This window comes from Silene latifolia, chromosome Y (assembly GCF_048544455.1).
Source record: "Silene latifolia isolate original U9 population chromosome Y, ASM4854445v1, whole genome shotgun sequence".
Classification (NCBI taxonomy): domain Eukaryota; kingdom Viridiplantae; phylum Streptophyta; class Magnoliopsida; order Caryophyllales; family Caryophyllaceae; genus Silene; species Silene latifolia.
Genome location: NC_133538.1, coordinates 18,711,122 through 18,737,371, shown reverse-complemented (window position 1 = coordinate 18,737,371; position 26,250 = coordinate 18,711,122). Strand labels below are relative to the sequence as shown.

Here is a 26,250-nt window from a genome sequence, read left to right as displayed (position 1 = left end):
ATATTACATGGGACTGAAAAAATACCTGGGTCTTCTAGCTTAAAGGGTGCAGTATGGCTCAAATAAGAACATGACTCCTCAGTGAGTGCGACAGTATGCACAGTTTCAAGTGACTTCTTTTTAGATAAGAGTTGCTTCATGAATTTCATATAAGCAGACACTTGATTTACTAACTCAAGAAAAGGAACTTGTACATTTAAGCTACGGATAACATTTTCAAACTTATTAAATGATACATGTTCCTTCCTCGGCACTAATATCTCCGGATAGGGGACTGAAAGTAGAACCTTAGCCCTCTCCTCTAAATCTCTCATGCCGGCATCGGTGGACTTAGGCTGAAAATCCACCACCTTCTCCTTGTTGTAGCTTGACTCTTCTTCAGACCGTCTCAAATGTGAACCATTAATCGACAAAGGGTCGTACTTCGGAACCGGAACAGACCCATCAGCATTCGGGTCTGGCCTCAATATTTTCGGGGCAGTAGTACCCCGAAACAAGTGGTCCCTCAAGTTATCGGGCATCGGAGGACGAAAAGAATCACCTTCAGCAGCTTGGTCAGTCGATCGACTGACTTCTACAGGAACAGTAGCTTCTGGTTGTCGCGGACCAGTCGATCGACTGGGTATATCAGTCGATCGACTGACATACCTGCTGATCGTCTTTTTCTTGTTTTTGTTCGTCACAGCCTTCTCCTTGCTTGGTTCCGCCTCATCCTTTTCAGTGACGTCTTCAACCATAATGGGCCCATCAAGGGTAGACCCACTCCTCAAGGTAATTGCATTTAAAGTTTCCTTTTGATCAGTTTGAGCCGGTAAATGTCCCGGAGCTCGAGTTGTATTTTTGCTAGCAAATTGGGCAATTTGGCTCTCCAACATCTTCATCCCGGCCTCTTTAGCTTGGGATTCTTTCAACAACAAATTCTTCAACTCGGCAAACTCAGAATTTTGGGATTGCTGTTGCTGCTGAGGGATATATGGAGGCTTTTGGAACTGTTGTTTCTTATGAGGGGGCACATAATTCTGCTGCTGCTGCTGTGGAGGTTGAGTCGGATTTAAGACATTTTGGCTGCTCCACCTCAGATTCGGATGGACATTCGGCTCATAGTAAGTGTTTGTCTGCCTATAATGTTGAAAGGCAGCACAGGACTCAAAGGGATTAGGACAGTTGTCTGAAACATGTCCCTCAGCTCCACATCTTTTGCAGACGAAAGGACCGTCTGAAACAGCATTCATATGGTAGATCCTTCCTTTTGAATCTCCTCCCAACTCGTACTTATCAAATTTCGTCGTGAGATCTTTAAATGCAGCTATAGAAGTAGATTCAGTAGCTCTCCTTTGATTTCCCCTGGAATTTCCATACTCAGCTTTATGGGTGGCCAATTCATCAATGATTTTCCACCCCTTAGTCTCTCCCATATTCTCCTGGAATCTGCCACTAGCTGCCGCATCCAGGATAGCTCTCTGATCGTCATAGAGCCCATTGTAGAACTGATTGCATGAGCTCCATTTCTCAAACCCATGATGCGGAATGGTTCACACCAGCTTCTTGAAACGGACCCATGCCTCATGAAAGTTCTTATTCGGACCCTGTTTAAAGCCCGTGATCTGAGCTCTAATAGCATTTGTCTTCGAGGCAGAGAAATATTTCTTGTAGAATGCCAAGGCCAAAGAATTCCAGTCGGTGATCCCATTAGCAGCTCGATCCAGGTCTCTATACCACTCCGTTGCAGCATCGCGGAGTGAGAATATAAACATTGTCTCCTTCACCTGGTCCTGGGTCACATCGGTCGGCGGGGGGTATAGAGCAGCAATAATCAATAAATATATCCATATGCTTGGCTGCATCTTCAATTGCAGCTCCCCCGAATTGGTTTCTCTCAACCAAGTTGATATAAGAAGGCTTCGGTTCGAATTTCCTATCAGCTCCCGGTAATTCGAACCCCTTGTATAGATTTGCAATTTGTCGGCTCGAGTGACTTGCTATAGTCGCTTCTTCAGCCATCTTTAGAAAATCTGGAGAAGTGACGGTCTCAGCTGATGAAGTAGAAATAGGAGATGAAGGTGGATCCTCCTCGAACAGCTCGTTCTCGTAGTAACTAGACAGAGTACTCAGCTCTTCCTCTGTCAGCAATATCCTAGATGATCGTCTCAACTCGCGCAAAGTCTTCTCAATCTCAGGATTGAACGGTACTAATTCACCACCCTGTGACCTGCGCATAAGAGGAAACTACAAAAAGAATATGAAAATAGTTTAAGGAACAAATGTCCCTTAAACTAAGAAACAGACTAAAATAAAACAACTAAAAATTAGAACAATTGCCTCCCCGGCAACGGCGCCAAAATTTGATACCCGTCGTTGTGAGTACCAAAAATAATATTTATAATTGTGGGAAATAATCTGTATACTTCTCTTTAATATGAAGGATTATAACGATATAATAAAGATGATCTAAGGTCATAAAATAAAATACATAAACATAAGTAAAAAGATTTAGAATTAACCTCGGGTCCTTGCAAAATTGGCCTAAGAACAATATCAAAGTTGATATTCGCCTATTAGTTGCACCCAAGACGATCTGAGATATACCCTTTGATTATGCTAGAAATCAATCTAAAATTTTCTGTAAAATTTTATTGTCTTTGTGTTTTTGTGATGAGAGAGAGGAGGCTCGGTCAGAAAAAGAATTAGGTCAGAAATAATTCTCTACCTTTCTTTTTATATAGACCAAAATCCGAAATAAATTAGGAAAGAAATATATCTCCTAATTTTCGGCCAACATTGACCGAAATAAGGAATAGAATTTCCTTATTTTTGGTCTTTCCAAAAATATATATAAAGTGTGTTAAATTGTCATCTAGTGAGGATCGAACCCATGACCTCTTGGCTTGTGTACCCTCACTATTACCACTACGACACATTCAACTTGTTGATATTAAATACAACTGATTATATTTAACTACGAATTAACAGATTAATTCGTCCAAACTAACCTTATATATATTTAATTAAATATAACTTATTATATTTAATTTACGAATTGACAGTTAATTCGTCTCAACTTAATATTATTTAATTTTCATTAAATAATTATCTCATCAACCCATTGACTAACTTTTTAGTCATTTTGGGCATCAATGTAATTATATTTTTATAACCACATTTCTCAAATACGTCCTATAGGTGTGACCTTTAGGGACCAGTTGATCACCGCCATCTGTATGATAATAACGTCAAACTTTCTAGCAAGCCAACCGTTATTAGGTAAACGTTAATCAACTGATTAAATATACGAAGTATACCCTTGTGAACCTGTAAGAGATTTACAAATGTTATCACACTAATTTGTGGAGGACACCAGCTCCAACAAACTCCCACTTGTCCTCACAAGTGTATGTGCGATAACCGATTCTCATCTCCTTTAAAATTTCTCCCACTCAATGTAAAACAATTTGCAAATCCGAATTCACAAAGGTCGTATTTTACAAGCGATCAGTATCAAGAGTGGTTTTCCCGACTAGAGAGTAAATTAACTGATAAGCGAATCAACATTCGAGCATGGCCATGCATTTCAGTTACAACTCCTCGAGTGGCCCTGAGAAATAACTATACCCGATAAGGGATGGATATTTTCTCAACTCAAATCTTGCGAGATGTAAGCACGGTATGAAATGACCCGAGAAAAAAAATCTACTTAGCCCCGATTCGGTGTAGCGTGAGAAAGAAACCAAAGTCACCCAAAGACTGCCTTAATCTCAAGAGACAGTTGATAGTCAAAAGAATCGACTCTAGGTACACAATAGATGTCCTATCCACGACCTGGCACCGAATGTTATAAAACATTTAGGACTCCATTACGTTGTCACAAATAAAAATTGTCCTACGAGGTATCGTCATAATCTCGTATCTGTGATCGATTAGTCAACCGTTTAACTTATGCCTTGTTGAACCGACCATCAATCGACTGCACAATATAATATAGGAGTTATCACTCACATTGGCGATTATGGACCTAAACAAATATAATGTAATTCAGTTCACTTTGTGGCGTTCAATGTTGTCAGTACAATCCACATGAAAAACAAAATATTATATATAATAGAGTTTTTTGATAACTACTACCTTTGTACTACACGGTTTTAAGAACTACTACCAAAATAATTTTCGTTTAAAAACTACTACCTCTAAGTTTGATATTTTTTTAAAAACACTACCAAATCTCATCCAAACCCAATAAAACACAATTTTAACCATTTATTTTTGAATTTCTATCTTAAGTTGTAAACTTTATCCCTTTAACACTACCAATACTACCGTTTGCCAATCATTTTGGGGCAAAATCACTTTAAATTAGCTTCATCTAATTCACCTATCTAACGTAATTAAGGTAAAAAAAAGTTGTTTAAACTTCATCAAATTAACTAGTTTAAGGGATAAAATTAACAACTTAGGATGAAAATTCAAAAATAAATGGTTGAGATTGTGTTTTATTGAGTTTGGATGAGATTTGGTAGTGTTTTTTAAAAAATTCAAACTTATTGGTAGTAGTTTTTAAGCGAAAATTATTTTGGTAATAGTTCTTAAAATATGGTAATACAAAGGTAGTAGTTATCAAAAAACCCTATATAATACGATGAAGTTGTAAATAATATATGAAAAAGATAATGTATCAAATCCATAATCAAGTACTACAACTTAGGAACATGTTTAATTCCCATGGAATTAACATGCCCTACATGCTTATCATAATTCAACGGTTTGGTGAGAGGATCTGCGATGTTATCATCCGTCGCAATCTTGTCAATCACTATCTCTTCTTGCTCCACGTAATCACGGATTAGGTGAGCCTTCCGAAGTACATGTCTAGATTTGTTGCTAGACTTTGGCTCCTTAGCCTGGAAGATGGCACCTCTATTGTCACAATAGATGGTGATCGGGTCATTCGAACTAGGAACTACCGAAAGCCCTTGTAAGAATTGACGCATCCATATCGTTTCCTTTGTTGCCTCCGAAGCGGCATAGTACTCGGATTCAGTAGTACAATCTGCTACAACACTCTGTTTGGAACTCTTCCAGCTGACCGCAGCACCATTAAGAGTGAAGACGAACCCGGACTGAGATTTTGAATCATCTCGATCCGTTTGGAAGCTAGCATCTGCGTAACCGGTTGCGCATAGCTTAGTATCGCCTCCATAAGTCAATACCCAATCCTTAGTCCTCCGTAGGTACTTGAGGATATTTTTTTACTGCTATCCAGTGTGTTTCACCTGGAGTCTTTGGTCTTGACTCGTCATACTCAATGCATATGCCACGTCCGGGCGTGTGCATATCATGGCATACATGATCGATCCTATTGCGAGCGTAAGGAACACGACTCATGCGCTCAATAGCTTCGGGCGTCGTGGGTGATCGAGACTTGCTCAATCGCATCCCGATCGTCATAGGAAGGTTCCCCTTCTTGGAGTTGGTCATCTTTGAACCTCTCAAGAACCTTATCTAGATAAGATTCGACTAAGTGATAACGTCCGTCGTGATCTATCTCGGAGATACGGATTCCCAAAATACGCTGTGCCTCACCGGATCTTTCATCCGGAAATGGTTCTTCAACCATTCTTTAACCGAAGATAGGAGAGGAATGTCATTCTCAATCAGGAGTATGTCATCGACATAGAATATCAAGAATACAATCTTGCTCCCACTCGACTTGATATATAAGCATGGTTCTTCGACCGATCGAGTGAAACCATACTCTTTTATCACTTGGTCGAAACGATGATTCCAACTCCGAGAAGCTTGCTTAAGTCCATAAATGGAACGCTTAAGCTTGCATACTTTCTTAGGATGTTTAGGATCTATGAAACTTTCGGGTTGCACCATGTACAACTCTTCCTCCAAATAACCGTTTAAGAAGGCGGTTTTCACATCCATTTGCCAAATCTCATAATCATGAAATGCGGCAATCGCTAAGATTATCCGAATGGAACGTAGCATGACTACAGGTGCAAATATCTCATCATAATGCAATCCTTGCACTTGAGTGAAACCTTTTGCCACAAGTCGTGCCTTATAGATATCAGTTTGCGCGTCTACGTAACGCTTTATTTTGTAAAGCCATTTGCCTTTGTAGAGGTTTTACCTTATTAGGTAAATCAACTAGATCCCATACGTTATTCTCATACATGGAGTCCATCTCGGATTGCATGGCTTGAAGCCATAGCTTTGAGTCGGAACTGGCCATAGCACCTTTATAGGTTGCGGGTTCATTACTTTCTAGAAGTAAAACATCATTCTCCTCGACCATACCAATGTATCTGTCTGGAGGATGAGAGTCTCTACCCGACCTCCTAGGTTCCTCGGGAATATTAATGTATCATCGGTTGGAGGTACAGACTTCCTCCATCTGTTCCTCGGTTGTTGGTTCGGAATCTCCGACGGCTCGAAGGTTCTATTACTCGACTTGTTCTTGAGAAATTCTTTCTCTAAGAACGTCGCACTAGCCGCAACAAAAACTCGATGTTCGGTTGGCGAATAGAAGTAATGACCAAATGTTCCTTTTGGATAACCTATAAAGTATGTTTTGACCGATCGCGGGCCGAGCTTATCCTCGTGTCTCCACTTGACATAAGCCTCGCAGCCCCAAACCCGAATAAAGGACAAGTTAGGTCTTGTTCCTTCCACATTTCATATGGAGTCTTGTCGACTGACTTTAGACGGATTTCGGTTAAGTATAAGAGCGGTGACAAAAAGAGCATAACCCCATAATGAATCAGGCACTACTGTGTGACTCATCATGGATCGAACCATATCAAGTAAGGTTCAATTTCTCCGTTCGGACACACCATTTAATTGAGGTGTTCCAGGTGGAGTTAACTGTAGAGCGATTCCACAGTCTTTCAGATGTTGATCAAACTCATTTGAAAGATATTCGCCACCCCGATCTGAACGGAGTGCTTTAATCTTTTGACCCAGTTGGTTCTGTACCCTATTCTGGTATTCCTTGAATTTCTCAAAGGACTCACTTTTATGCTTCATTAAGTAGACATATCCGTATCTACTCAAATCGTCCGTGAAAGTGATAAAATATCTATAGCCATCTCTAGCGGTAATTGACATAGGTCCACATACGTCCGTATGTATGAGTCCTAATAGGTCACTAGCGCGCATTCCAACACCTTTGAAGTAAATTCGAGTCATCTTGCCAATGAGACATGATTCACACGTGCCATATGCAGAAAATCCGAATGAGGGAATAGTCCCATTATCGACGAGTTTCTTTACGCGTTTCTCATTTATGTGTCCCATTCGACAATGCCATAGATAGGTTTGATCTTTGTCACCAACCTTTAATTTCTTATTATTCATGTGTAATACTTCCGTGGTTTGATCTAAGATATAAATTCCATTCATGGAAACTGCTTTGCCATAAATCATTTCATTAAAAGAGAAAATACAACTATTATCCTTTATTGAAAATGTAAAACCGTCTTTAGCAAGTACGGAAACAGAAATAATGTTCTTAGATAAACTGGGTACATAGTAACAGTTATTTAAAGATAACTCAAAACCACTAGGGAGTTGGATTACATATGTCCCCTTCGAGGCGTGACAACTCGTGCTCCATTCCCGACTCATGAGTCCACATCACCTTTTTCGAGAGGTATGATGTTCTTTAGGCCCTGCAAATGATTACACAGATGAGAACCACAACCAGTATCTAGTACCCAAGTTCCGAAACTTGCATGGTTAATCTCAATCATATGAATATAAGATGACATACCAACAGGAGCGACACGGCCTCCTCACGGTAGACGGGACAGTTCCTCCTCCAATGTCCAGTCTTGTGACAATGGTGGCACTCTATGTCACCGCCCTTGCTCTTTGTCTTGCCCTGTGAGCCACTAGTCTCACCAGGCGCACTCTTACCGTTTCCTGGCTTCTTAAACTTTGGCTTACCTACAGCTAGGTCGCCATAAGCCTTGCCCTCACCTTTACCTTTGTTGTGAATCGTGAGAACATCCTGCTTCATGCTCCCACTCAATTTCATATCCTTCTCGGTCTCTACGAGAAGGGAGTGTAGCTCATGAGGACTCTTTTTCAAGTCATTCATGTAGTAGTTCGCCCTAAAAAGGGCAAAACCATCGTGAAGAGAATGAAGCATTCGGTCAATGACAATGCTCTCACTGATTCTACAATTCAGTGACTCCAGTTTCTCGATATTCTCAATCATGTGAAGAATGTGTGGGCTAACCGGTTGGCCCTTCTGGAGTTTCGCATCAAAGAAGCGACAGGTACGCTCATATGTAACGATTCTCGGTGCCTTTGAGAACTCGTTAGTGAGCGTGGTGAAAATCTTGTTTGCACCTTGGGCAATGAAGCGTCTCTGCAAATTGGTTTCCATTGCAAAGATGAGTACTTTCTTTATCGCGCCCGCTTCCATAACGAAATCACTATAAGCGAGTGACTCGTTGACTCCTGCATTTGGGCCTGGGTTGACCGGTATTGGCTCAGTTAAATACCGAGCTTACCGTCGGCGATGGTGACATTCCGTAGTGCCGCCTCCCGATCCATAAAATTGGACCCATCATTCTTGATCGAGTGGACTGATTCATTTGGTCCATGAACATTTTAAGCCAGGACGAACGATCTAATGTGGCACTAGGCATTGGGATTGCGTTATTTCCAGCCATTTGTTGTAACAGTATTATTGATAATAAGCGTGTTATGCACTGCGAAAGAAGGATAAAATAATAAGCATGCATCGTTTTTATTTTAAGTCTAATGAACTAATGTCATAACGCGAAGACTCAAAAACATTTATACAATTGACCTCCCTCAAGAATTATATAAATGACCCCAAGACTCAATTCTCTGTAAATTGATAAGCTAACCTGTTAGCTAATTCTACCGTTAGAATTCTTGGTCGATAAATTTCTGTAAATACAATCTTTAGTCCATCATAATCACGAGAAACTCTTCGGACTACAATATTGAGGTAAACTAAGTCAACACAACTACTTACCCAACGTAGAAGGGGTCATATTAGGCCTACCGACGAAGAAGGGATTCATAGATGTTTGCCCTTATAAAGACTAATCTCAATTTCCGTTTTAGAGGAAGATCCCATCACCTTTTTAATTCATTTTAAGTGAACTATAATCTAGCATGCGAGAATGATTTAAACTAAGGTGATGGCTTAAAGACTGTGACATCTGCATGTCCATGAAAACTAACATACAACCTATATGAGTCAATTTTCATGCATTTTAGTAGTAGGTGGTTTGGTTTTAGGCGGAATATGATGCAATTACTAGCATGTGAATGAAAAGCAATAAAATGAAAAACGTAAAAAAAACAGTAAATGTCCTAGTGTGGCCTATCCTATCAAAATGAACAATAAATACAAGTTTGGAATCCATCCTTGGACCCGAGAAGCTTGTCTTGATGTTCCATCTTGATCCATGTAGCGGGAGTGAGCTTGAATCTTCCTCTTTAGTCTTCTTTGAAATTACAATAATTAAAATTACATAATTGACCTATTAATTACATTCTAATTTCAAAACCCAAAACTAAAATAAAGGAGATTCGAGATCTCATAATTACATAAAAATTATGTTTCATTCATTACGAAAACATAATTGACTAAGGCCACACTAAGTATTACAAATTACAACCGATTGCAAAATTAAATACGTAAATAAAATTCATTCATTCGATTCATTCAACATAATTAAAAGCATCAACTAAAAATAAATTAAACATACATAATACAATAAATTAATTATGTTGATTAATTTATCCAAACCACCTATTTAAATTAAATTAAGTGACAATTCCGCAATTTAATCACATTAATTTCATACTTAATCCATATTATACTTGTAATATGAATTCTATCCGTCAAAAATTTTAAACTGCTTTAAAATAACTCGGTATCATTAAATTGTGAACCGATTCACAATAACTAATTGGCCAAAATAAAGAAAAATAAAATCCAATTCTCTAAATATGTCTCGGCCAAAAAAACGAAAAGGTTTTTTTTTTATTTGTCACGGCTGAAAAAAATAAAAAAAAACAACTCATTTCCTATTCTAATTCGGTAAATAGGAAAAACAAGGGAAAAAAACTTTCCAAAAAAAATTTTCTCTATTTTTTTCGGCAAAAGGCAAAATAAAAAACTTTCCTAATTTTTTTTTTCTCTTTCTCACGGTTTACCAAAAAAAATTAACATACATTTTTTTTTTTCGGTAAACCCTAAAAAAACAGCCTCCTTTTTTTTTTCTTTTCTTTTTGCGGCAATTATGCCCTAAAACAAGATTTGATGATCAATTGTTTACCTTTGCTATTAGAACATGATTAGCATATGAAATAATAAACATGATTAATTTATATGCCAAAAACTATATAGCAAAAACAATCTTTTAATCATAAACATGACGATTCCATTTGATTTTAACTTAATCTGCATTAAATCAAAAACTACCAATTCTTCATATGATAATTTTAACTGATTATAAACTATAATATGAAAAATAGAATGGAAAAACTATCATCAAACAAAAAAAAACGGCATAAAAATTTCGATCCTAAAAAAAATCGAAACCCTAATTTTTTCTTCTCGAAAATCTGATCGTTTACATACAAATTTTATGAAAATCATCAAAATTAAAATTGTAGCCTAGTGCTCTGATACCACTTGTGGGAAATAATCTGTATACTTCCCTTTAATATGAAGGATTATAACGATATAATAAAGATGATCTAAGGTCATAAAATAAAATACATAAACATAAGTAAAAAGATTTAGAATTAACCTCGGGTCCTTGCAAAATTGGCCTAAGAACAATATCAAAGTTGATATTCGCCTATTAGTTGCACCCAAGACGATCTGAGATATACCCTTTGATTATGCTAGAAATCAATCTAAAATTTTCTGTACCAAAATCCGAAATCAATTAGGAAAGAAATATATCTCCTAATTTTCGGCCAACATTGACCGAAATAAGGAATAGAATTTCCTTATTTTTGGTCTTTCCAAAAATATATAAAGTGTGTTAAATTGTCATCTAGTGAGGATCGAACCCATGACCTCTTGGCTTGTGTACCCTCACTATTACCACTATGACACATTCAACTTGTTGATATTAAATACAACTGATTATATTTAACTACGAATTAACAAATTAATTCGTCCAAACTAACCTTATATATATTTAATTAAATATAACTTATTATATTTAATTTACGAATTGATGATTAATTGTCTCAACTTAATATTATTTAATTTTCATTAAATAATTATCTCATCAACACATTGACTAACTTTTTAGTCATTTTGGGCATCAATGTAATTATATTTCTATAACCACATTTCTCAAATACGTCCTATAGGTGTGACCTTTAGGGACCAGTTGATCACCGCCATCTGTATGATAATAACGTCAAACTTTCTAGCAAGCCAACCGTTATTAGGTAAACGTTAATCAACTGATTAAATATACGAAGTATACCCTTGTGAACCTGTAAGAGATTTACAAATGTTATCACACTAATTTGTGGAGGACACCAGCTCAACCAATAATCCTATATATATATATATATATATATATATATATATATATATATATATATATATATATATATATATATATGGGTTGAAACATTGTGGATGCGCCACGTGTCAACCCAGCATTAAATACAAGTATTAATTACAATTTGAACATTAAATATAAACATAATAAATGTTGTATAAATCTCAACAAAATATATTATAATTTAATAAATTTTATTATAAAATTAAATTAAATAATTAGGGTGATTTGATTCTAAATTTATTAAAAAATTATTTTGATATAAATTCTAAAACGTAAATAATTACGTTCATTGCGAAAAATGCTTCAAATTGAGTATAATTTTCATTATATTTATTGAAATATTTTTTATTTGTAGAAATGATTAAAGTGAGTGTCTCATAATGTTTTATGTTTACGTGAAAAGACATTTTGAGAAAGTTATAAAACTTAGTGTGATCCCGTGAATTTTCACAAACACTAAGTTATAAAACTTAGTGTGATCCCGTGAATTTTCAAAAAGACATTTTTTGAAAGTTATAAACTTTATATCTATATATAAAGTTGGGTTGCAACAATGTAGATTAGACATGTACTCCCTCCTATTCACTATATTCTTCCCCTTTACTTTTTACCCAAGAAATAAGGAAATCAATTTGGACCACACAAAACACACTACCCCCACATGCCATTGAGTTTGGACCACACAAATCAACCCAAAAAAGGAAATAGGGAAGAAAACCCGAATAATCGAATATGGAAATAGGGAAAAATACCCTGAATAGGAGGGAGTAGCATGCAAAAGAAAATAAATAATTGGAAATTGGAAATAATATAGTACTTTGAAATATAGTAGGTCGTTAGGTACACAAATTAGTAACTTACTGTAGTATGTAAAGAAAAATGATAAATTGACTAGAAATGAAATGAGGTGTACTAAATTACTACGCACATTCCCAATGTATGATTTATCTTCCGATACTCCATATGAGACTACGAGTATACTATTATGTGCAATATTTTGTTTCAATGTAATGTCAACAAACAATGTTCAACGCACATTTTCCCAATTTTTCATTCAAAAGAGTGGTAGACTCATCATTGAATGTAACTCATATCTTTTTATTGACTACCTTCTCTTCATCCACTTATTTACCCTATAAATTTATTTCTCTCATTGATTTGAGTCACATCCTTCTTTTTCTCTTTATTTTAAGAAGATTTGCAAAAAGCTTCAAATAAAAACTTAGCATTTACATTAGTCACATTGATCATTTCCTAAATGTTAAATGTTTTTTATCATTGATTTGAGTATCATCGTCTAAGATCAAGATGATCCATTAAAGAACTTCACCGAACCCGGCCTCGCTCCTGGCAAAATGGCTGCCAAATGCATCGGAAATGATAACCCTTTATTTCAAGGAGAAAACTGAAATTGGTCATACTTCCCATGAAAAACAAATTCTATACAACTTCAGTTGTTCAATGAATAGCAAAGTGGAATCACACATTCACACATATATGGTGATATTATTAGGTTCAAGTGCAAGATCAACTATGAGTTCAAGTGAGGACAATTCCCTTACTAATATGATTCTATATTAGTTGTGGATAATTGAATATGTATATATGTGTATGATGATGTTCTCTAAGAATTACAACCAAAAAGGGAAGTTAATGAGATTAGAGGTTTATATTTCCTTATAGTAGAATGAAGGTCAAACTACCAAATTTTCACTTTGTCTTATTTATTCGAAATGCTGCATCCGTTTTGTTATGCATTCTTTCTAAATGTAAAAATTTCAATGGGTTCAATGAATAAAGAGTTCTAAACGGCTAACAATTTTGCATAACAAGCGGTATAGTTGTTGAATAAGTTCAAAACAGTTTGAGAAAATGGTGTAAAAACAATCGAGTTGGTGACAGTTATGCCAAAAATAAAAATATGGTACAACTTTTATTTTATACATCCATGCTTCTTTTCTTTAATTATGCTTATTAATTTTTGATATATATATAGGCTTCTTTTCTTTCATTATGCTTACCCAAACTGAGAAAACAAAATCTAATGTATAAAATAGTTGATATTGATACTCCGAACAATTTTACGAATGTTGCCACTATTAGGGACTACTGTATATAGTATGGAGTACTAATGTTTCTATGAGTAACGATTTTCCCTATTTCTTAGAAAAAAACGAAATGGATGTTCATTACTTCTCAAATGTCCAGATTCTCTAGGCCTAATCGAATGGTTGTGAATTTACTTAAAAATGAAAAGGGTTAATGAGTAAAATTGGAATATAGTATATAATAATAATAATAATAAACATCTTTGTGAGAGCAAATGGACAACAAAAAAAACAGAGAGAATCCTCTTCCCTCATAGCTTTACAATTAGTAATTGTGTATACATTTTCAAGATTTTTAAATGCTCATCGCAATTTTACAAGTGGAGTACAAAAGTAGTGTGTTATACAAATATGTTGAAGTTTCAATGGTTTTTTTCAAAACGTCATTTCTCGCTTTCAAATAGTTGAATTTCCAAATATTAAGAAGTTTACTCAATATGTAATGTTAAATTGGTAAAAAATTTATGTCTCACAATGGCGATAAATTGTCTTCATAGAAACTATGGAGAAAATAAAATACTCCCTTCATTCAAATAAATTTCATATATTTTATATTTATATGTGAAGTATATTTTAACAAAATTATAAAATTCATTTGAAAAGAGAGAGTACAGGAGTCAAAATAAGTTAAATAGAGGTGTTTATGCGTAATAAGTTAAATAGTGGTGAGAACCCGATGATTTAATAGAGGTGTTTGTGAGAATTTTTATGAGGCTTGGTGTCGTCGACATGTCTTTTTACGTAAACATAAAGTTGTTGAATCGACACCAAGCCTCATAAAAATTCTCATAAACCCGTGAATTTCACGGGTCACAAACCTAGGTAGAATCCCGTAATAAGTTAAATGTGAGATTTTGATAGCTTTAAATAGTGTGATAACGAGTATGTATGTACACGGTGATCGCGAGTGCATTTAAATAATCAAAACAAAAGTAATGATTATAAAATAATATAGAATTATAAACGACATGAAAAAGTAGAAAAAGTGTTATATTTTTCTTTAATATCTTCAATTAAAATATGTATACGTCGAGTATAAATATTGATCATGACTAGCTAAATATTACTTTTAGTTAAATATTTTATATGACATCTTCTAAATACTTTGAAGTTAAACATCAAAATATATTATTTAAGAAAGTTTAACCTATTTTATTTACAGGTAAACTCTTAAACATCATTTATATATAGTTGTTTAAAAATACAAAAGGTGCAATTCTTATAGATATGCTTGACACATAACACGTGTAAGACACAATGAAAACATTTGAATAAGTTGAGTTTGAACTCTATATGTTTGATACATTAATATCACACGTTATAAATAAAAAACAAAAAATTATATAAAATTATATTCACTTTATTTTGAACAAATATTAATTGATTTGGAACATAAAATATAGTGAAATGATATAATTTGAGAACTTAATGTTGATTGTTGCATTATTCGAATAAATTTTATTTTAATTAATATGATATTTGATCAGTCATAAAATAATTTATAAACATTGATCATACATAATTAATTATCACTTATTAGTTTTAATTAAAACGGTATGTAATTTATTTTAAAACATTGAAGTTAAACCTAAAAAATTAAATTTGAGAAAAAATGATTTATTTTTATTTATAGTTAAAAATATTAAAGGTCATATACAAATTTTGTTATTTTTCTTCAATTATAATAATAAAATTTTAAAATAGGCCGCGCGAAGCGCGGGATACTACCTAGTACCTATTAAAACTAACAGAAGCTAGTGGTAACAGGGTCGAACCACAGGGAGGCGAATGTAATTAATAATTGTCTATTTCTAGTCTTAAGGTAACAGTATGTGGGGGTTGATTGATTTGAGTTATCTATAGCTAAGGCAATAAAAGTAAAATAAACTAAACAGTAGATGAAATCAAGGATTAAAAGGGTGCTAAGATGGTCGGTTCACTATAGTTTCGGCGGCAGCATACTAGGTAGGTCTAAATCAAACGCGTGAGACGGAAAAATAAGAGGTCCTCTCGGTCCACTCTCACAAGTAGCATCTTTCGATCTCGCTACAGGTCCCTAATATCACTAATACTAACTTTCGTCCTGAAAAGTGACTAAAAGGCTAAACTAAATTATCTTTCGATCTCGTTAATCTAGTCATCTTAATTAGGTAGGCTATCTCCCTTCCCTATCTTTCGATTTTTATTGGGTCGGTCAAATCCTAAACATTCAACTAGTCGCGTGCGCTCGATTCGTCAAACAAAGCAATTAAATTAATTAAAACGAAGCATATCTCACGAGGCCAGTCGATCGACCAGGGTACCCAGTCGATCGACCATGGCGCGATTCAGGGTCCCCTATTCTAATGCCGCCTAATCTACAGTTCCCCTACATCCTAGCACAAGCTATTTAGCTACTCATGGTATTGATAAAAACAACAACAATATTAATGAATAAAACTACTGGATTCATGCTTGAAATAGTTAAATAACAAATAACAATAAACGATAATCGGCTTCGGGAAACTAACTAGCAATTCTATACTATTAACGAAATATAAGCAATGAAACTGAATAAGAGCAGGAGAATACCGAACGGAATTTGCAGAGAATAAAGATCCAAGAACCCGAATGCCAAAGTAACTTTTATTGAATGGAAAAGATTATAAACTAAAGAACCCTAAAGAATTTCTGATAATAAAACTAGATTAAAGCTTGATAAAACTGAATAATCGTTCTCAAAACCTAGCATACGTTATATAGAATACAACGTAGTTCTTATTCAGAAACCTAACTACTATGGGCTTGCTATTCCTCGATCTTTTAATTCACGTCAAAGTAGCGGTGTGGTCGATCGACCACTGAGGCCGGTCGATCAACTGGTAAGCTCTGAACAGTGGCTCCTGGAAGTCGAGGTATGGTCGATCGACCATAGGTAGCGGTCGATCGACTGCTTTAGCTGATACTTGACTTCTAAATCCTCGTGGATTTGTCCTTCGGGCCTCGAAATGCGCACCAAGCTCGTTCCTTGAGCAAATACTTCACGTCAAATGCAATGCAAGATACTCGGGGACGGATTTGGTTCAATATCTACTCATTTCCGCATAAATCTGCAATATTACATAACAATACGAAAGTAGATGAAATGGGGCAAATAGTAGCCTTAAACCACATAAATGAGCTCTGAAATGCGTGTAAAATAGGGTGTAAAACATCATATAATTGACACGCATCACTCGTGACCTACTCGATCGTGCTTCCATGTCTTCATGCAATCCCGCTACGACACCTGTTGAGGTCGGCTCAAAATTGAGCTCCACGGAAGGCCCTCTCCTTGCCGATTCCACGCTATATAGGAGTCTTGTCGGCGCATTACAGTACCTTACAATTACTCGGCCTGATATAACTTATGCGGTTCAACAGGTTTGTCTTTTTATGCACTCCCCTCGTGAGCCCCATTTTCAGTTTTTGAAATGTATCTTGCGTTATGTTAAGGGGACCCTTGAATATGGCATGACCATTACCAAATCAGCAACTCATAATTTTCTGTACCAAAATCCGAAATCAATTAGGAAAGAAATATATCTCCTAATTTTCGGCCAACATTGACCGAAATAAGGAATAGAATTTCCTTATTTTTGGTCTTTCCAAAAATATATAAAGTGTGTTAAATTGTCATCTAGTGAGGATCGAACCCATGACCTCTTGGCTTGTGTACCCTCACTATTACCACTATGACACATTCAACTTGTTGATATTAAATACAACTGATTATATTTAACTACGAATTAACAAATTAATTCGTCCAAACTAACCTTATATATATTTAATTAAATATAACTTATTATATTTAATTTACGAATTGACAGTTAATTCGTCTCAACTTAATATTATTTAATTTTCATTAAATAATTATCTCATCAACACATTGACTAACTTTTTAGTCATTTTGGGCATCAATGTAATTATATTTCTATAACCACATTTCTCAAATACGTCCTATAGGTGTGACCTTTAGGGACCAGTTGATCACCGCCATCTGTATGATAATAACGTCAAACTTTCTAGCAAGCCAACCGTTATTAGGTAAACGTTAATCAACTGATTAAATATACGAAGTATACCCTTGTGAACCTGTAAGAGATTTACAAATGTTATCACACTAATTTGTGGAGGACACCAGCTCAACCAATAAATATATATATATATATATATATATATATATATATATATATATATATATATGGGTTGAAAGCTTATTTGTGGATGCGCCACGTGTCAACTTGACATTAAATACAAGTATTAATTACAAATTTGAACATTAAATATAAACATAATAAATGTTGTATAAATCTCAGCAAAATATATTATAATTTAATAAATTTTATTATAAAATTAAATTAAATAATTAGGGTGATTTGATTCTAAATTTATTAAAAAATTATTTTGATATAAATTCTAAAACGTAAATAATTACGTTCATTGCGAAAAATGCTTCAAATTGAGTATAATTTTCATTATATTTATTGAAATATTTTTTATTTGTAGAAATGATTAAAGTGAGTGTCTCATAATGTTTTATGTTTACGTGAAAAGACATTTTGAGAAAGTTATAAAACTTAGTGTGATCCCGTGAATTTTCACAAACACTAAGTTATAAAACTTAGTGTGATCCCGTGAATTTTCAAAAAGACATTTTTGAGAAAGTTATAAACTTTATATCTATATATAAAGTTGGGTTGCAACAATGTAGATTAGACATGTACTCCCTCCTATTCACTATATTCTTCCCCTTTACTTTTTACCCAAGAAATAAGGAAATCAATTTGGACCACACAAAACACACTACCCCCACATGCCATTGAGTTTGGACCACACAAATCAACCCAAAAAAGGAAATAGGGAAGAAAACCCGAATAATCGAATATGGAAATAGGGAAAAATACCCTGAATAGGAGGGAGTAGCATGCAAAAGAAAATAAATAATTGGAAATTGGAAATAATATAGTACTTTGAAATATAGTAGGTCGTTAGGTACACAAATTAGTAACTTACTGTAGTATGTAAAGAAAAATGATAAATTGACTAGAAATGAAATGAGGTGTACTAAATTACTACGCACATTCCCAATGTATGATTTATCTTCCGATACTCCATATGAGACTACGAGTATACTATTATGTGCAATATTTTGTTTCAATGTAATGTCAACAAACAATGTTCAACGCACATTTTCCCAATTTTTCATTCAAAAGAGTGGTAGACTCATCATTGAATGTAACTCATATCTTTTTATTGACTACCTTCTCTTCATCCACTTATTTACCCTATAAATTTATTTCTCTCATCAGATTTGAGTCACATCCTTCTTTTTCTCTTTATTTTAAGAAGATTTGCAAAAAGCTTCAAATAAAAACTTAGCATTTACATTAGTCACATTGATCATTTCCTAAATGTTAAATGTTTTTTATCATTGATTTGAGTATCATCGTCTAAGATCAAGATGATCCATTAAAGAACTTCACCGAACCCGGCCTCGCTCCTGGCAAAATGGCTGCCAAATGCATCGGAAATGATAACCCTTTATTTCAAGGAGAAAACTGAAATTGGTCATACTTCCCATGAAAAACAAATTCTATACAACTTCAGTTGTTCAATGAATAGCAAAGTGGAATCACACATTCACACATATATGGTGATATTATTAGGTTCAAGTGCAAGATCAACTATGAGTTCAAGTGAGGACAATTCCCTTACTAATATGATTCTATATTAGTTGTGGATAATTGAATATGTATATATGTGTATGATGATGTTCTCTAAGAATTACAACCAAAAAGGGAAGTTAATGAGATTAGAGGTTTATATTTCCTTATAGTAGAATGAAGGTCAAACTACCAAATTTTCACTTTGTCTTATTTATTCGAAATCTTCGCATCCGTTTTGTTATGCATTCTTTCTAAATGTAAAAATTTCAATGGGTTCAATGAATAAAGAGTTCTAAACGGCTAACAATTTTGCATAACAAGCGGTATAGTTGTTGAATAAGTTCAAAACAGTTTGAGAAAATGGTGTAAAAACAATCGAGTTGGTGATGATTATGCCAAAAATAAAAATATGGTACAACTTTTATTTTATACATCCATGCTTCTTTTCTTTAATTATGCTTATTAATTTTTGATATATATATAGGCTTCTTTTCTTTCATTATGCTTACCCAAACTGAGAAAACAAAATCTAATGTATAAAATAGTTGATATTGATACTCCGAACAATTTTACGAATGTTGCCACTATTAGGGACTACTGTATATAGTATGGAGTACTAATGTTTCTATGAGTAACGATTTTCCCTATTTCTTAGAAAAAAACGAAATGGATGTTCATTACTTCTCAAATGTCCAGATTCTCTAGGCCTAATCGAATGGTTGTGAATTTACTTAAAAATGAAAAGGGTTAATGAGTAAAATTGGAATATAGTATATAATAATAATAATAATAAACATCTTTGTGAGAGCAAATGGACAACAAAAAAAACAGAGAGAATCCTCTTCCCTCATAGCTTTACAATTAGTAATTGTGTATACATTTTCAAGATTTTTAAATGCTCATCGCAATTTTACAAGTGGAGTACAAAAGTAGTGTGTTATACAAATATGTTGAAGTTTCAATGGTTTTTTTCAAAACGTCATTTCTCGCTTTCAAATAGTTGAATTTCCAAATATTAAGAAGTTTACTCAATATGTAATGTTAAATTGGTAAAAAATTTATGTCACAACTGGCGATAAATTGTCTTCATAGAAACTATGGAGAAAATAAAATACTCCCTTCATTCAAATAAATTTCATATATTTTATATTTATATGTGAAGTATATTTTAACAAAATTATAAAATTCATTTGAAAAGAGAGAGTACAGGAGTCAAAATAAGTTAAATAGAGGTGTTTATGCGTAATAAGTTAAATAGTGGTGAGAACCCGATGATTTAATAGAGGTGTTTGTGAGAATTTTTATGAGGCTTGGTGTCGTCGACATGTCTTTTTACGTAAACATAAAGCTGTTGAATCGACACCAAGCCTCATAAAAATTCTCATAAACCCGTGAATTTCACGGGTCACAAACCTAGGTAGAATCCCGTAATAAGTTAAATGTGAGATTTTGATAGCTTTAAATAGTGTGATAACGAGTATGTATGTACACAGTGATCGCGAGTGCATTTAAATAATCAAAACAAAAGTAATGATTATAAAATAATATAGAATTATAAACGACATGAAAAAGTAGAAAAAGTGTTATATTTTTCTTTAATATCTTCAATTAAAATATGTATACGTCGAGTATAAATATTGATCATGACTAGCTAAATATTACTTTTAGTTAAATATTTTATATGACATCTTCTAAATACTTTGAAGTTAAACATCAAAATATATTATTTAAGAAAGTTTAACCTATTTTATTTACAGGTAAACTCTTAAACATCATTTATATATAGTTGTTTAAAAATACAAAAGGTGCAATTCTTATAGATATGCTTGACACATAACACGTGTAAGACACAATGAAAACATTTGAATAAGTTGAGTTTGAACTCTATATGTTTGATACATTAATATCACACGTTATAAATAAAAAACAAAAAATTATATAAAATTATATTCACTTTATTTTGAACAAATATTAATTGATTTGGAACATAAAATATAGTGAAATGATATAATTTGAGAACTTAATGTTGATTGTTGCATTATTCGAATAAATTTTATTTTAATTAATATGATATTTGATCAGTCATAAAATAATTTATAAACATTGATCATACATAATTAATTATCACTTATTAGTTTTAATTAAAACGGTATGTAATTTATTTTAAAACATTGAAGTTAAACCTAAAAAATTAAATTTGAGAAAAAATGATTTATTTTTATTTATAGTTAAAAATATTAAAGGTCATATACAAATTTTGTTATTTTTCTTCAATTATAATAATAAAATTTTAAAATAGGCCGCGCGAAGCGCGGGATACTACCTAGTACCTATTAAAACTAATGAAGCTAGTGGTAACAGTGGTCGAACCACGGGAGGCGAATGTAATTAATAATTGTCTATTTCTAGTCTTAAGGTAATGAAGTATGTGGGGTTGATTGATTTGAGTTATCTATAGCTAAGGCAATAAAAGTAAAATAAACTAAACAAAGAGATGAAATCAAGGATTAAAAGGGTGCTAAGATGGTCGGTTCACTATAGTTTTAAGGCAAACATACTAGGTAGGTCTAAATCAAACGCGTGAGACGGAAAAATAAGAGGTCCTCTCGGTCCACTCTCACAAGTAGCATCTTTCGATCTCGCTACAGGTCCCTAATATCACTAATACTAACTTTCGTCCTGAAAAGTGACTAAAAGGCTAAACTAAATTATCTTTCGATCTCGTTAATCTAGTCATCTTAATTAGGTAGGCTATCTCCTTTCCCTATCTTTCGATCTTTATTGGGTCGGTCAAATCCTAAACATTCAACTAGTCGCGTGCACTGGATTCGTCAAACAAAGCAATTAAATTAATTAAAACGAAGCATATCTCACGAGGCGGTCGATCGACCAGGGTACCCAGTCGATCGACCATGGCGCGATTCAGGGTCCCCTATTCTAATGCCGCCTAATCTACAGTTCCCCTACATCCTAGCACAAGCTATTTAGCTACTCATGGTATTGATAAAAACAACAACAATATTAATGAATAAAACTACTGGATTCATGCTTGAAATAGTTAAATAACAAATAACAATAAACGATAATCGGCTTCGGGAAACTAACTAGCAATTCTATACTATTAACGAAATATAAGCAATGAAACTGAATAAGAGCAGGAGAATACCGAACGGAATTTGCAGAGAATAAAGATCCAAGAACCCGAATGCCAAAGTAACTTTTATTGAATGGAAAAGATTATAAACTAAAGAACCCTAAAGAATTTCTGATAATAAAACTAGATTAAAGCTTGATAAAAACTGAATAATCGTTCTCAAAACCTAGCATACGTTATATAGAATACAACGTAGTTCTTATTGCCGAAACCTAACTACTATGGGCTTGCTATTCCTCGATCTTTTAATTCACGTCAAAGTAGCGGTGTGGTCGATCGACCACTGAGGCCGGTCGATCAACTGGTAAGCTCTGAACAGTGGCTCCTGGAAGTCGAGGTATGGTCGATCGACCATAGGTAGCGGTCGATCGATCGCTTTAGCGATACTTGACTTCTAAATCCTCGTGGATTTGTCCTTCGGGCCTCGAAATGCGCACCAAGCTCGTTCCTTGAGCAAATACTTCACGTCAAATGCAATGCAAGATACTCGGGGACGGATTTGGTTCAATATCTACTCATTTCCGCATAAATCTGCAATATTACATAACAATACGAAAGTAGATGAAATGGGGCAAATAGTAGCCTTAAACCACATAAATGAGCTCTGAAATGCGTGTAAAATAGGGTGTAAAACATCATATAATTGACACGCATCACTCGTGACCTACTCGATCGTGCTTCCATGTCTTCATGCAATCCCGCTACGACACCTGTTGAGGTCGGCTCAAAATTGAGCTCCACGGAAGGCCCTCTCCTTGCCGATTCCACGCTATATAGGAGTCTTGTCGGCGCATTACAGTACCTTACAATTACTCGGCCTGATATAACTTATGCGGTTCAACAGGTTTGTCTTTTTATGCACTCCCCTCGTGAGCCCCATTTTCAGTTTTTGAAATGTATCTTGCGTTATGTTAAGGGGACCCTTGAATATGGCATGACCATTACCAAATCAGCAACTCATAATTTGACTGCTTACTCGAATGCTGATTGGGGTGGTTGTCCCGACTCACGACGATCTACTTCCGGCTATTATGTTTTTCTTGGGGATAACTTGGTGTCTTGGTCTTCCAAGCGTCAAGCTACAGTTTCTAAATCAAGCGCGGAAGCAGAATACAGGGGCGTTGCAAATGCGGTTGCCGAAACAAGCTGGCTCCGAAATTTATTATCTGAACTTCACGTTCCTATCTTCTCGGCTAGTCTTGTTTATTGTGATAATATATCGGCTGTTTATTTATCTGGCAACCCGGTTCAACATCAGCGAACTAAACATATTGAGATTGATATTCATTTTGTTCGCGATCAAGTCCGACTTTAGAAAATTCGAGTTCTTCATGTTCCGGCCGAATACCAATATGCAGATATTTTTACTAAAGGCCTTTCCAAGCCACTGTTTACAGGTTTTCGCTCCAGCTTAAGCGTTCGTTCTCCTACCGCTTCGAATGCGAGGTGTATTAGTAAATATATTAGATTGTATATATCTTTATGATTATCTTGTATATTATTAGTTAGTATGTTAACTTATTTAGAGATATTCTCTCCTTGTAATTAGGCTAACCCTATGTAATTTGTAACTATATATTCCTTAATGATATGCAACCCTAGTCAGGGATTCATACGCTTACATATACTTTACCAATTTTAAAGGCAGATTAAAGTTTTGTCGAAGAATGATCCATTAAATATCATATGTTATTAAATTTGGACAATTTATCACATAATGATTTGGAGAGGAGAACCCACCTCATAGTTAGTTGCAGTTCTTGATTTAACATATTTCGTTGAATTGAGATTAACTACTTAAACTTCATTGGCTACCAGATTCCCTCCGAATAGATTTCTGTTTTAAAAAGAAAAATTTTCTGCTGTTTGGTTCTGAGTTCTGACTATTGTGACTCTTATCCGATTTTCAGCTTTGAGGATAGTCGGAGCAGAAAAAAGGAATCGAGAAGCCTATGGCGTCAAGTTTATCCTAAAATGGTTTGAACTAACCGAAGAAGTTACAACCACCCCGTGGGGTGAGTTGGAAGTCTATCAATTCAATGGAAAGTATGTTGAGCACCGCACAGCTATAGACCGACAGACGCTATAGAAGTGGAAGACGTGAAGAACAAGGAGTTCAATCCATGGCAGTATAGTGGTTTATCTGCTGTTCGAGGTCAAGTTTCCTCGACTGCCAACACGATGTAGTTGTATTTATTATTCACTATGATCACCCAATTGGTTTTCGGAAATTCCATTTTCATATTGACGCCTTCATATGTGATCACCCAAACGGTTTTCCAAATTGAGGTCCCGCGCCCGGTAGGGCGCGTGGCAACAACTAGTAAGAAAAGAAGTTAGTAAGGAGTTTATTATTTTAATTTGCCTCTCTTGGTCTTTGCTAAAAGACGTGCTAGTGTGCTACTGCTGTATGCCTGTATTGTATACACAAACAAAACACCCCTTCCTCTTCCCGAGCATCGTTTTTTATACGTGCATTTTGTATAGTCTTTTTAGTCTATTTTTGCACGTATTTCCATGTACTTTTGTACTGTTTATATTGCATTTTGCCCCGAATTGGCTACTTTGGTTCGTTTTGTCTATCTTGTAGGAATGAACGTAAAAGTAGTGTAATCGTACCATTTTCGTCCTATTTTGCATGCAATTTGAGGAGACGGGATTTTCAGAGTGGGATATTGCATTGGGATGCGTGAAGGAACGGTCTACGAAGCAGTCGGCTACGAGTTGGAGCTGTTTTAGAGGAAGAATACTTGATCGAGGACATTTATTAGTCGATCGAGTGGTTTTAGTGGCTTTGGAGGTCGATCGAGCAGTCTATTTTACTCGATCAACAATGCTGGAAATAGAGGTTACTCGATCGAGCGGTATTTCTACTCGATCGAGTGGATTGCTTGAAGAAGTACTCGATCGAGCTGTTTCAAACTGCTCGATCGAGTGGTTTGGTGTTTCACGGGCCTTAATTAGTCCGTGTTACTTATTTTAGTTTATGGACTTCGCTAATTTCTATTTAAGCGCATAATAATTAGGTTTTACACATCTTGTTATCCATCTTCATTGCTTAAAACTCTTGTGAACGCCACTCTATTCTTTTTCTCTTTTCCCAAAACTTTTACTGTAACTTTTACTTTCGGGGTTATTTAGCTTGGATCTTGCGTTCTTTACGCCGGAATTCTCGCGATTGTAATCTCTTACTCTCTTTTAATCTTAATCTTTTATTTGTTAGCATTGTTTCTCTTGTTTAGTTCTTTTAATTTCTGCCCTAATCTCTCTTATGCGATTTAATTACCATTTCAATATGTTTATTATTAGTTCATTCATAATTATTAGTCTTGACAACATCAATAATATGAGTAGCTAATTTATTTCATGTTGGGATTAGGGGATCTACGGTAGAACTGTGACGATGTGGTGAATACGTTCGATGAATTTTTTGTGAGACTCTGTCCCCATGGCAATTTAACTGTATCACCGACTTAGTTGAGTGCACGTTTCTAAGTTACCCTTTAATCTGGTTAAATTTAATTCCGGATCGAAAGATTGGACTAAATAGACCTGCTATGAACAATAGACTACCCTGACGAGGACGGAAGTTAAGTTAGTGGAAATCTAGGGGATAGAAAGTGGACCGGAAGGACCTTTCCATATCCGTCTCACAGTAATTTATCTAAGCTATTTACAGTTGAGTCGCTAGACTGCCGTAGTGAACCGAAGTC

At 34.7% G+C, this 26,250-nt stretch overlaps 1 protein-coding gene across 1 annotated transcript in view; it reads left to right on the top strand.

Annotated features, from left to right (window-relative positions):
• LOC141627050 (oxysterol-binding protein-related protein 3C-like) overlaps positions 1-24,999 on the top strand; it is a 54,460-nt gene extending 29,461 nt beyond the window's left edge. Inside the window, exon 4 of the mRNA XM_074440551.1 lies at positions 24,448-24,999. Coding sequence (XP_074296652.1) covers positions 24,448-24,626 — 179 coding nt within the window. The 3' untranslated portion in view covers positions 24,627-24,999. The remainder of the gene's footprint in view (positions 1-24,447) is intronic.
• The last annotated feature ends 1,251 nt before the right edge of the window (positions 25,000-26,250 follow it).